This window comes from Solenopsis invicta, chromosome 3 (assembly GCF_016802725.1).
Source record: "Solenopsis invicta isolate M01_SB chromosome 3, UNIL_Sinv_3.0, whole genome shotgun sequence".
NCBI classification, from domain to species: domain Eukaryota; kingdom Metazoa; phylum Arthropoda; class Insecta; order Hymenoptera; family Formicidae; genus Solenopsis; species Solenopsis invicta.
In genome coordinates this window covers 1,510,740-1,524,476 of record NC_052666.1, presented here as the reverse complement: position 1 = coordinate 1,524,476, position 13,737 = coordinate 1,510,740, and the positions used below count along the sequence as shown (strand labels likewise).

Below are 13,737 nucleotides of genomic sequence, written 5' to 3'. Positions count from 1 at the left end.
TATAATATATACTAACTTTGTTTGTATTTTCAGGTGATGTCGATTGATTTAACCTTTTAGTCATAATTTTTTTTTTATATATTCACTTTTGGAAGGTAATTAATTTGGAATGTAATATTTAAATTTCAGCGTCGTTTTGCTAAAAGTTGGACTGTGTCGAACTTTGAGCGTTTATTCTCTGAATTTGCCACATTGATGAAAATTGATGGAGAAGGGGTAAACGCCAGCGTTTAGTCGCTAAAAATTGGACTGTGTCGAACTTTGAACGTTTATTCGCTGGATTCGCCAAATTGATGGAGAGAGGGTAAAACGCCAGCTTTTATTCGCTGCGTGAACTTGCGCCTTTATGCATTTGTTCGGAATCAATTCCGATCGGAATTATTCCGTTTTCCCTAGAAAACACAATAGAAATTTAGTGAGAAACGGAATAATCCGTTTGTTTTCTGTTCCTGAACTCCCTGAATTAGTGTGCACTTAAAATGAAATAGATATATATTTGAAAGTTAGTGAAAGCAAGAAGAAACGTTCCAGTGCAGTCTAGTGCAGGAATAGAAAATAAGCCTAATTCCGATCGGAATCAATTCCGAACAAATGCGTAATACGTGCTCAGGTTTCCTATCTTCCAACTTTTACAGCACCGGCTTAAGTTAACGGTTACGGCTATTATACCAACCTTTATGTGTTTATATGTTCTATGCTTTATACCATGTGCATTCGTGCTTGCATGTGGTGTTGATAAAATTTGTATATTTTAGTATAATTTATTTTTAATTAAGGTAAAATAATTTGTAAATTAAAACATAATATATAATTATAATTGCAATAAAATATTCCTAAAAGTGTTCGATATTTATAATTATTAAATTAGAATCCCAGGACTATAACTTACGTAGTAATGACAGGTTAACTTTAAGTTAACATGACATTCTTATAAGTATTTATTATATTATAGAATAGTTAGTAACGTAAAGTAGAAAAAAAATTTATTATATGAATTCTAATTCTAATTGGTAATTCTTTTGATTTATTGTAAATAATAATTGTTTTGAAACACTTTTAGATGACGCTAGAAAGTTTTCCTCGAGGAGGGAAAGAACTTCAAGTTAAGAGGCCTGCAGATGTGGTAAATGTATAATTTTATTCTTTGTATCTTATTTCTGAAAAAAAGGAACTAAATCTATTTTACTTTATACATAATACACATATGTATACATATACAGTGGCATACAAAAGTTTCTAGCCAGTCAAATTTTGTACTGTATTTTATATAAATACCTAGTTTTTTAAAAATCATATAGGAAGTATAAGGTATAGGTAATGAATTAATATTGTGAAAGAATATTGTTTGTATTTATCAATTTGACAAAGAACTGTCAAACTGCTGTTCAATGTCTTATAAGGACTTTACGTTATAAATGACATACAAATCTGCTTAACTGTATTTATTTAAATTAAAAAGGTTCTATTTGGAACATGGTCTGATTTACTCCACTCTTCCCTATATTTTAACAAGAAATTAAGAAATAAGTATAACATATTTTACATACTAATTTAGTAATTTTTAATGCTGTGATCTATTTGACACTGCAAATGCTCCAAAGCATAGATGTCTTTGTTCTGATTGATAAATTAACATTGTGAACTATTTACAGCACTATTTACAATTTTTGTTCTTATCAATATTTTATTGATTTTGTTTTCTGTATAAGAATTTAGTTGCACAATTATATAGATACAGATGATAGTAACATTTTTGTTTCAGTTATTTGAGGAGAATCGTAAACTCAAGAAAAGTAAAACACAGGCGAAGAAGAAAAATGATGTAACTGTAGAAGAAACAAATCTTGTTGCTACTACCGCGGACCGATTGTCCAAAATGATGCTGCGTGAAGGACTGGTTCTCCTTGGTCGAGTTTTTGAAGCATCAGAATATGATCTGCTGATATCTCTTCCAGGTGGATTCATAGGACGTGTACAAGCTACAGATCTTAGTCAGACATACACGAATTTGTTGCAAGATATAATCAACACTAAAACCGTCCAGTCAAATGAATTCAAACCCTTGCCAGATTTATTTAAACCTGGCGATTATGTAACTTGTTACGTGAAAAATATAAATGCCGAAGATAAATGGTTTTGTAGTTTATCTTTGGAGCCACAATTGATAAATCAGAATGTTCAAAGCTATTGTCTTGCAAAAGATGTGAATGTGATTTGCACTGTCAAGAGTATTGAGGATCATGGCTATGTAGTTGACACAGGTATAGCTAATGTTAGAGCATTTTTGTCTACTGAGGATGTCGAAGGAAGGCAATATTGTAAGTATAATTAATTCTGTATAAAGAAATAATAATTTTCCCCACTATACACAAACACTGAACCATTCTTTTAAAAAAGGTAAAATACAATATTGCAAATATTAAATTAACGTTTCAAAAGATTTAATGTTGAACAGATATAAAAACGTGTAATCTGCATTGAACATCTTGCAGATATTAAATTCAATGTTCAGGAACATTGTTCAATATTGATTCAACATTTATTCAATGTAAATATATCCTTAACATTCATCAATGCTATGTCTCAGCAATGTTCTTTCAACGTCTTGTGCTACATCAGATCATTTCATGTCTATCATAAAGTGATATCAGTATATGATTCATATCATGAATTATCTAGTTCCAGGCACTCAACTTCTGTGTACTATCAAGGAAATAAAAACGGAAGATCACATGTCTGTTATTAAATTGTCAACTAAAAGGAAGAAAATCAACACTGAACGTGAGATAAAGTCTTTAGATATTTTAACGCCGGGAACAAAATTGCCACTTCGCATAATGAAGGTGCTCTCCAATGGTGTGCAAGTTATGTTTGGAAAAAATAACGTTGGATATATAAATCGAATTTACTTGAATAATCCTTTATCCACATACGAAGAAGATGTGGAAATAACTGGCACGTTATTATATATATTACCGACTGTGAAATTAGCATATTTCAGTTTATTAACCGATATGTCTGAAAAAGAGAAGTTGCGCAAAGGTGATATCATAAACAAGGCCAAGGTTCTGTACAGAGAATCCGGCGGGATAATTCTCAAGTTATCTAAATCTGGGCTACGTGGATATATGCCCTTGCGAAGAACTGGTGTCCCATTTACTAAAATTTCAACTGAATTCAAGGAAGGTTCTACGCATAAGTGTAGAATACTCGCGTACGGCTGGATGGAACACTTTTATATCTGTACAATGGAAGAAGATATTTTAAAGCAGAAATATTTTTCAGTTTTTGATCTCGGTATCGGCGATATCCTTACCGTGACCATCACGCATATCGAAACTGTTCGTGGCTACATACATGTGCAAGCGGGAAAGATTTGGGGGCACGTTCCGATGGAACATATATCTGATAGCGGTTTGAGCGTTTTGCACAAATTGAAAATCGGAGATAAGGTCGAGGCGAGAGTTTTGGACAACAATTACAATGAAAATCAGATAAAATTCACGCTGAAGCAATCGCTGATAAAAAGTAAACTGCCAGTTTTACATGATTTTGGTGAAGCCGTATGTGGATCGAAGTATCATGGTACAATCACCGTGATAAACAAAAATGGGTTATTGGTAAGATTTTACGGAAATGTAAAAGGATGGGTCCCACGCACTACATTAGACAGAGATACGTGCAATATGAATTGGAACTTCTCCGTCGGCCAAACGGTTATGGTGTGCGTTGACTCGGTCGAACAAGACAAACATAAAATGAAATTGAGAATCGTTACAGAAAAAGAGGAAAAACAGCAAGCTATTAGCTTCTCGATCGGAGAAACGGTCGAAGGGACAGTAACGGAATCGTCCATCAAAGGTGTATACTTGAAAGTACAGAAAGAAGGCAATACTGGAAATATTGTGACGGGCTTCTTGCCGGCAGGTCACATGGCCCCATGCATTGAAATCGGCAGCTTGTTGGCGTCGAAGTGCACTCCCGGGGATGTAATTTCGGCCTTCGTGTTTGCCACAAAACCGATGTTGCTACTGTCGCGCACTTTCGTGACGCAGAAGAAATACAGAAGCTTTGATTCGCTGAAAGTGGGCGATTGCATTCCATGCACGATTCGAGATATGTTGCAGGCTGGCGTGAGAGTCGTTCTGCCAATCGAAAATTACCCCAAATTTGGATTCGTGTCATATAAGAACGTTAGCAATTTCGAACAGTTGCACACGAACCAGATATTGTTTGTTAAAATCACAGCTATCAACACTAAAGAGAAACTATTGACTCTAACAATGTCGTTGAAGGACGTGTGGGAGAGCACGTCTGAGTATGAGGTAAAGATGATGACGGCAGTGGATGTCTTGAGTTTATACCTCAACAAATTTTCAGAGCTGACGAAGAACACGTTTTACGAAAATAAATTGATTTCGACGGTAAATCTGGGTCAAAAAGTTACCGGTATTGTTAAAAATATAACCGAACATGGTTTAATACTTCAGTTGGATAATCAATTGACAGGCACGGTACGCAAAGATCATTACATCGGCGATCCTCAATTAGGGGACAAAGTATTTGGTACGATTTTGTGGAAAAATTACGTCCATGAGCTCGTCGATGTGTCGTTGTTACCGAGAATAATAAATGGCATTAGCTCAAGACAAAAAACGCTACCAGAATTACCCACTGGAATCGTATTGAAAGCGGAGATCCTGATGATCACCAAATGGTTGATACTTGTTCTCGTGAAACGGAACGGTGTGGGATATCTGGCAGCATTGCCCGTCCGCCGTCACGCGAACGATAGTTCTCCAGATCTGACGCCTTACAAGGTCCACGCAAAAATTCGATTGTACGTTATAACGAGGAAACACGAAACTGATATTGTTCCTATTTGCATGCTAAAATCTGCATTTGAAACTCCAAAAGACAAAATCATAAGGGAGCCGTCTTCTATTATGAATAAACAATCAAAGAAGAAGAAGAAGAAGTCTAAACTACACGAGGTTGATCTTATAAATTCACCAAAAGACGTACTGAAGGAAGTGTCGAAGGAAGCTTCAAGAGATAAAGCAAATGAGGAGAAGAGTAAAAGCGAAATCAAAGAGAACAGTAGAATAAAAGATATAAATCCACCAAAAGAAGTATCGAAGGAAGTGTCGAAGGCAGCTCCAAGAGATAAAGCAAATGAGAAGAAAAATAAAAGCAAAATCAAAGAGAACAGTAGAATAAAAGATATAGATGAGAGTTCCGAATCAGATGAAAGTGAAATGGAGGCAAATGAGTCAACGAACCGATTGCGCGTTCCAGAATGTGGATTTTCTTGGGAAAATAAAGCAAAATTGACCGTTTCTATTAATATTGAAACGTCTAGCGACAACGAGGAGCCAGAAGAGGAACCCAAACGGAAGAAGAAGAAGCTGAGTGCGGCTGAACGGCGGGAGCAAGAACGACAGAAGGAACGCGAAATTCGCCAACGGGAGGAAGCTCTAGCGAGTAATCAGACACCCAATTCGATCGATCAATTCGATAGATTGGTTTTATCGAGTCCCGACAGCTCGCTAGTGTGGCTGCGTTACATGGCGTATCATCTGCAGGCCACAGAGATCGACAAGGCACGAGCTGTTGCGAGACGAGCCATCAAAACAATCAATTTCAGAGAGGAGAATGAACGGCTGAATATATGGAACGCGTGGCTTAATCTGGAATCCAGATACGGCACCGCAGAGTCCCTGAATGACGTTTTTCAAGAAGCCGTGAGGACAAATGACGCGTATAAGGTGTATATGCACATGCTGACTGTACAGGCGGACGCCGGTAGAAAGAATGAGCTCGAGAAATTGATCAGTACCGTAATAGGCAAGTTCAAACAGGATCCTCAGACGTGGATAGACTGTGGTACTGCTTTGCTGAAAATCGGCATGAAGGAAAAATCACGACAGATCATGCAACGGGCATTGCAATCCTTGCCTGCGTCTCAGCGTAAGTACACATACACACACTCATCGCTCTTTCAAGGTTGTTAGCTATTAGGGAAAGAGAGAAAAAGTTAAGGAATTAAAAAATAGTCAAGAAAAGTCGAGAAAGAAATTTATTCACCTAAGATAACATTAAATTGCTGTATAATACTAATTTTTAATTTTCACATTTCTTTAAAAATGATTTTTATATATATATATATATATATATATATATATATATATATATATATATTTCCAAGATAATGAAAAAAATTATAGATTGTTTTATATTGCATTTAAAATAATTAAAAAAAATTGACGATTTAAAACATAGATAAAAAATTATATCAATAAGACATAGAAATGTGATTCAATAGAAATATTTGTAAATTATGAAATAATAACAAGGATCTGAATTTTTTACGTAAATATTTTAAGTATTTAAGATGTTTTATGTAAAGTTTTATTGCAATGCTTTAGTTATTTTGAAATGAATGTAAATGAATAAAGAATCTGCAAAAATGGTGGATTTTTCCTATTTTAAGTCTATTTTTAGATTTTGGAAACAAATTTTATGCCAAAAATAGATTATGATGAGATTAATCACAGAAAAGTTTTATGTTGAGCAACCGATTGGTCTCAGAGATATAGAAATTGGAATATGTTTTTCTGTTTCGCTAATGTTTTTTTCTTATTTTATTATCATAATTCTATACTATAATTTAAAACTATACATTTGCAGATATAAACCTGCTAGTAAGATTTGCGAATTTGGAGAATAAACTAGGCGACCAGGAACGCGCACAAACATTGTTCGAGAACATCCTGAGTTCTTATCCAAAACGCGTCGACGTGTGGTCGTGTTATGTGGATTGTTTGATAAAATCTGAAAACATTGATTTAGCCAGGTAATAATAAATTCACCGTTTTATTACAAATAAATCGGTTATTTGAAAAATAACAAAAGTGAAAACATTTTTGATAATTAAGAAAATGGTTTTTACAACTACAGAGCTATATATTAAAGACTATTTAAAAAATGCCTTATTATCTCGTTCATTAATTGGTGTTAAGAGAAAAATATCCCTTTAAAAACTTTTTTTATTTTGAAACATTCTATAAAGAAATTTAATTTTAAAAATGTTTATATTATATTGTTTCTTAATGAAATAAACATTTTGGTACATATAAAATGGAGTTTATAAATTAGGAAAGTTTAAATGACAATTCCTTTTAAGGATGTTATAAAAGAACAAGTTGTCTTTTAACTTGAAAGTTAAATATCTTAAGAAGGATATTTAACTTACAATTGAAAGAAATAAAGAATTCATAAAAAAAGCAAATTCAAAACTTTAAAATTCCATGATAAAGTGATTTATTATTGGTTGTATTAAAGAGTATAATATAAGGAAAGACACAGTCACCAATTTATAATATTTCTCATATGAATGGTAGTTTTGTAGACTTACAAAGGAGTTTTTAATGTGTTATTGAAAGTTGTAATGTAATGGTATTTTCAAAGGAAATATCTATTTCCTCTGATTCAGACTCCCCTAATATCTCGATGTCGACAAAAATTGACTTGTGTTATTTTTCTCTCAAATGACCAATTTAAATATATTATGCAACAATAAATAGATTATTTGGCAGCAGGTAGAAAAAAATTTAAGAAGTGATTCTAGATAAAATAAAATCAATAAGAACGAAATTACGATTAAAGTTTCCTAAAGCATGGAAATATTTACAATTAAAAAACAAAGTTTTTTGATCTTAATTTTATTATTCTTGATTTTTGTTTTATTGTATCGTTTAGAATCATTCTTTAAATTTTCTTCTACTTATTCTCGAAAACATTCTATGTATCGTTAATATATCATTAAAATATTATGTATATCATAATATATTTACTTATACGCTTGAGTTTCAAGTTAATTATATAATCAATTTCATGTGCATTTGTTCATTTACAGAAAAGTATTGGAACGAGCATGCGTCCAGACGCTTCCACTAAGAAAAATGAAAACCCTCTTCACAAAATTTATAAATTTCGAAGAAAAATACGGTACATCTGAGGCTGTAGCTCGCGTGCGTCAGATGGCTGCGGATTATGTGGAAAATCACATATAATATAAATTGTATAAGTTTTTTTTCAATAAATAAATGTTAATTTGACGCATATATACAATGTCCCGAATTTAAATGTTAAACTTTGAGAGTACATGGGAGATTGATAAGAAAAAATCTTAAACATTCTTATTTTGTTTCAAAGAAAATGATAAACAAAAATTTTTTATTTTTTATTTGTTTACACTGAGCTCATATATAATTTTTTTAATTGGTATTGTTAACAATTATTTCTCTTGTAAATATAGTTTTGTCCATCCGTATTATTTTTATAGAAATGAAATGTGATTGTAAAATGACTTAAAAATCATTGTTTTTTAGTTTTCCTACGCACTGTTGAAGTTTTAACTTTTAAATTTGAGTTAAATTTTAAATTTGATAACCTGTATAACAAGTAGAATATTTCTCTATCAATGTTGTATTTAAAATTTGGTATTAGTACCGATGAGGTATTACAAAAAAAAAGTGGCAAGCCATGGGTAAATTTTTGTAACTGTCAAGGATTGGAAGGCCTTGAACATATGTACTTATTCTGAAATATACTATGGAGGCATTTGAAGCGTGCAATGTGTATGAAAGGGAGCTATGTTGGTTATTTGGGATCCCTCAATCCTACTGTTAAAAACGTATTTAATCTGATGAAATGTCACATTTTGGACAGTAGTCTTAGAGTCAGATTCACTGGTGCCCCGCGCACAAGGGTTTAGTAGGCAACGAAATTGCAGATAATCTGGCAAAGAAAGGAGCAATAACAGGTATAATTTTAAATAATAAAGTATCCTTTTTTTAAGGAATGCTTAGATAGTTTAAGAGTAAGATATAAAAATATAGATAATGCTCATTTTCTGAAAATAAGCCTTAACCCAGGCAAATATACATCTAACTGTAATAATTTCAGTTTGAGAAATCTTAATAATTATAAATGTGATAAAACTTTTTCAAGGTTAATGTTAAGAATAATATCAGGATGTACTTTAACAAAATCAAGAGTCAAACTCATTGAGTCGGCAAAGTGCAATTGCGGATACTTAATCCAGAATATCATATATTTTGGGCTTGTCCACTGTTAGATTCTAAAAGGAAAAAATTTATTAAGGGATTAATTATGGGGAATCTACAAGTCCTCTTTTCAACAGAATACATGTTAAATAACCTTAATGATAGTAATTAAACCTATCAAAGAGTTTGTAATAGAAATTCTTAAGCTTTTTAAATTATATATAATCTAGTAGTAGGTAGAATAATTTTAATAAAAGTTTTCTTGAATTTAGTATATATTAAGTTATTGTAAGAAATTAAATTTATTGCAAAAAATTCTTTGGAAGGTCATATATATTCCCAGATCCCATGAAAAAGTTGGAATCAGCAAAAGTTCACAACACATACACAGAAGTTTCAAGATTCTACAAAAGAAAATAAGAGGAATTTAAATGAATTTCAAAAGAAATGATTAATCAGATCATAGCCCAAGTTCTAATTAAATGATTTTATTTAACTATATGGTACTAGTATCTCCGTGCGGAGACTGATATCCATGAGATCCACTGGCCAATCAAGGAAGGAAGGAAGGACTCTCGTTGTCTGACACCCAACGACTCATGACCAACCAGTCTGGTTAATGGCGTCATATGCTTGAATCATCTAATCAGACCTTAAAATAGAACATGTGACGTGATTAACCCGACTCATGTCCCATATATATATATATATATATATATATATATATATATAAATATTTTTGAATTTGCGCTTCAGATTTTTTGAGTCTATTTAAAATTAAAAAAAAAATGTATATATATATATATACATTTTTTTTTTATTTAAATGGACTCAAAAAATCTGAAGCGCAAATTCAAAAATGTTGAAATAAATTTATTTCTATTAATTTTAATTAATTTTTGTTTACTGGGAATATTTCAGTATTAACAATTTGCTTCGTGAGACTAAGCGTTCTTTCTCTGTCATATTCTGTCGTTTCGTATTAAAACACATCGAATAAGTATATATCAAAATTTGTGACGAGATCCATATTCTAAATAATTACCATATTTGTGATAAATCGAAAAAATAGAAAAGATAATTTATTATAATTTTTAAATGAGATTATCATGGATAATTAAGATATGCTGATATTTTTTTCTCCATTGAATTACCAAATTCCTAATAATATCACTACACCCCCAAAGAACAATCTTTTCCAGTTTCGAACACTTCGACAAAATTTCGGAGCATATGTCAGGTGTTAGAAAATGTATGCACGACAAATTTAAGTATTTTAAGTTTTTGCACAGCATCAGTGCTGTCAAATCACGATTGGTGATTGCATGACAAAATTTCAAGTTGATATTTTTCAATCGTTGACAGGAAGATAACAATCTATGGAAACTATCACTACTCCAATCCTAGCTTACACACCTGTTATAAACAAGTTCCCTAATAACACAAGACGTCCTCGGGATGATCCTGAATTCGTCCTGAATGTCCCGGGACAATAATGGGACAGACTTAGGATATTATACTAGCATGAAAATTTTAGGACTTAGGAGCAATGTTAAATAAACTAAAGGAAATCTATATACAGCCTACATTATATACCTACTGGACGTAATTTTAAGTCGTCCACACAGCATACTGTATTCAAACGACGTTCTTGGGACGTCTAAGTCCTAAGCTGAGCCTAAGGACGTCCGTAGGTCGTTCAAATCCCAAGTCGATTCTAAGGACGTCCTTTGACCGTCTCTCTGTGTCATATGACACAAACTAGAAAAGCTAAGGGAAAATAGAAAAATTCACGGTTATAATACTTTTCCGCATTTTTACATTATCAAATAACTAACTCCTTTAATGTTAAAACTTTTATTTAATAAAGATTTGAATTTGAGCAAAGAAATTTGAGATTAAGAATTTCGCTTTAAGACCAAGTCTGCCTACGGAGGGTTAATCTAGACTATATATAATATCTAAGTATGTATATAAAGAATTTAAGAAAGTTTTTATTATAAATCACACTTAAACATATAAAATTATTTTAATAAAAAAAAATGTTTGTATTGTATCAGAAAATTAAGTATACGAGTAGGATTTGTTTTTTATTGCTGCATTGGACTGCACTAGCTTTTTCTTTTTGCTTTCATCAAATTTCAAACATATACCTAAATATTATTTTTAACGCAGAATGTGCACTACTTCAGCAATAAAAAGCAGGCCTGTAATACACGTATGACAGCTACTCTGAATCATAAAGATCAACTTAAAATTATACATTGTTTTTAAATAATTAATCACATATTTAATCCCTAATAAATAAAAATAAAATAGAAAAATTTCTTTGATATATAATAATTAAATGTTAATTTCACAATTTCAAACATATAAAGATTTATTAGATTAGAGCCGCTGTTCATATATCATCAAAAATTGGCTGCGTTTAGCGGAAAATACAGCTTTGTAATTGTTGTAAAATTCTTTAATATAAATAGTTATACATTCAGATACAAAAAGTAAGGGCAAATATTATTAGGAGTACAAATTGAAAACCGCCGTTTTCCAGTAGATGGCGCCAGCGGTAAATGCTGGCGCCAAACGTTAGATCAAACATTTTTAATGTAAGGTTGGGCATCTGGCAACAATTCCTTATCATTACAGTTGTGAATTTTTATCGGCGTTATATATTTTTTTGTGATCGAAAATGTCGAAATTTGTGCCCAATAAGCGTCATTTGCGAGAAGTTTTGCTTTTTGCCTTCACTTCGAAAAAATCTGCGGCTGAGGCGCGTCGAATGATTGTAAAAACTTATGGTGAGGCTTCCATTAGTGAAAGAACATGTCGAAAATGGTTCCAACGCTTCAAAAGTGGTGATTTCGGCGTAGAAGACAAGGAGCGTCTCGGACAGGTGAAAAAGTTTGAAGACGCACAATTGGAAACATTACTGAATGAAGATTCATCTCAAACGCAACAGGAGCTTGCAGATTCATTGGGCGTGACTCAACAAGCTATTTCACATCGTTTGAAAACCATGGGAATGATCCAAAAGCATGGACACTGGGTGCCATACGAATTAAAGCCGAGAGACGTCGAACGGCGTTTTTTCGCGTGCGAACAGCTGCTCCAACGGCAAAAACGGGAAGGGTTTTCTGCATCGTATTGTAACCGGCGATGAAAAGTGGATCCATTATGATAATCCAAAGCGAAAAAAATCGTGGGGCTACCGCGGCCATGCATCAACATCGACGGCCAAGCCAAACATCCATGGCTCGAAGCTCATGCTGTGTATTTGGTGGGACCAGCTCGGCGTGATTTATTATGAGCTGTTGCAACCGGGTGAAACCATCACAGGAGCTCGCTACCGAACACAACTAATGCGTTTGAGCCGAGCATTGCAGGAAAAACGGCCACAATACGAGCAAAGACACGAAAAAGTGATGTTGCTGCACGACAACGGTCGGCCACATGTTGCTCAGGTCGTTAAAACCTATCTGGAAACATTGAAATGGGACGTCTTACCTCATCCGTCGTATTCTCCTGACATCGCCCCTTCAGATTATCACTTGTTCCGATCAATGGCGCATGGCCTGGCTGAGCAGCACTTCCATTATTACGAAGAGGCCAAAAACTGGGTCGATTCGTGGATCGCCGCAAAAGACGAGCAGTTTTTTCGACGCGGGATTCGTATGCTGCCCGAAAGGTGGGAGAAAGTAGTGGCCAGCGATGGACAATACTTTCAAGAATAAGTATGTAACCATTTTTCAACAATCAATCTTCAAATTTTGACAAAAAACGGCGGTTTTCAATTTGTACTCCTAATAATTATATCAAAGAATTTTACAACGGTATCAATAGACAAAATAGATCTATGAATGAAGAAACCTCAATCTACATTTCAATGAGCAGACAATATTTTTTCAAGACATCTTTTCTGAGATGTCTTTAAGATGTCTTTAAGATGTCTTTTAGATGTCTTGAAGACATTAATGCAACGAAATGTTTACTGGGTACTTGCTGGTTCTCACCTAAGATGATTTTCTTGACTAAGTCGATATTTTCCAATTGTGATTTCGGCTCTGAATGCTGCTCATCCGAATCAGATGCGCTTACTTTCTCGTCTCTAATCTCAATCACTTTTTCACTTAGCGATGTTATACGTTTTTTATTTCTTCTTTTGTTTAATTTATCAGTCTCTTTATCATATGGAGTAAATCTTTTCCCCCGTCCAATCGGGGGAACGTTTTCCATCCCTTGATTAATACCAATTAATACTAATCAGGTCCCACACAGCACAAAGCTCCGATTAAGTTCCCAGGGAGTTCAGATTGCTGAGCTCACAGGGAGCTTCCAAAATTCGATGAAATAAGCTCCCAGGAAGTTCAGATTGCTGAGCTCACAGGAAGCTTCCAAAATTCTATGAAATAAGCTCCCAGGGAGTTCAGATTGCTGAGCTCACAGGAAACTTCCAAAATTCTATAAAATAAGCTCCTAGAGAGTTCAGATTGCTGAGCTCACAGGGAGCTTCCAAAATTCGATGAAATAAGCTCCCAGGGAGTTCAGATTGCTGAGCTCACAGAAAACTTCCAAAATTCTATAAAATAAGCTCACAGGGAGTTCAGATTGCTAAGCTCACAGGGAGCTTCCAAAATTCGATGAAATAAGCTCCCAGGGAGTTCAGATT

At 33.6% G+C, this 13,737-nt stretch overlaps 1 protein-coding gene across 1 annotated transcript; it reads left to right on the top strand.

The window, feature by feature from the left end:
- Positions 1-659: 659 nt before the first annotated feature.
- Positions 660-8,635, top strand: LOC105202873 (protein RRP5 homolog). The gene is made up of 6 exons (XM_039447033.1): positions 660-776; positions 1,061-1,123; positions 1,763-2,318; positions 2,680-5,970; positions 6,691-6,856; positions 7,919-8,635. Exons 2-6 carry the CDS (start codon positions 1,061-1,063, stop codon positions 8,073-8,075), a joined length of 4,233 nt encoding a protein of 1,410 aa, XP_039302967.1. The 5' UTR covers positions 660-776; the 3' UTR covers positions 8,076-8,635.
- Positions 8,636-13,737: the final 5,102 nt, after the last annotated feature.

Bases quoted from the DNA above. Each gene is read 5' to 3' on its own strand.
- LOC105202873 (XM_039447033.1), top strand. From the start codon at position 1,061: ATGACGCTAGAAAGTTTTCCTCGAGGAGGGAAAGAACTTCAAGTTAAG. The intron at 5,971-6,690 runs GTAAGTACACAT...ATACATTTGCAG, and splicing joins ATCCTTGCCTGCGTCTCAGC to ATATAAACCTGCTAGTAAGA. The intron at 6,857-7,918 runs GTAATAATAAAT...GTTCATTTACAG, and splicing joins GAAAACATTGATTTAGCCAG to AAAAGTATTGGAACGAGCAT.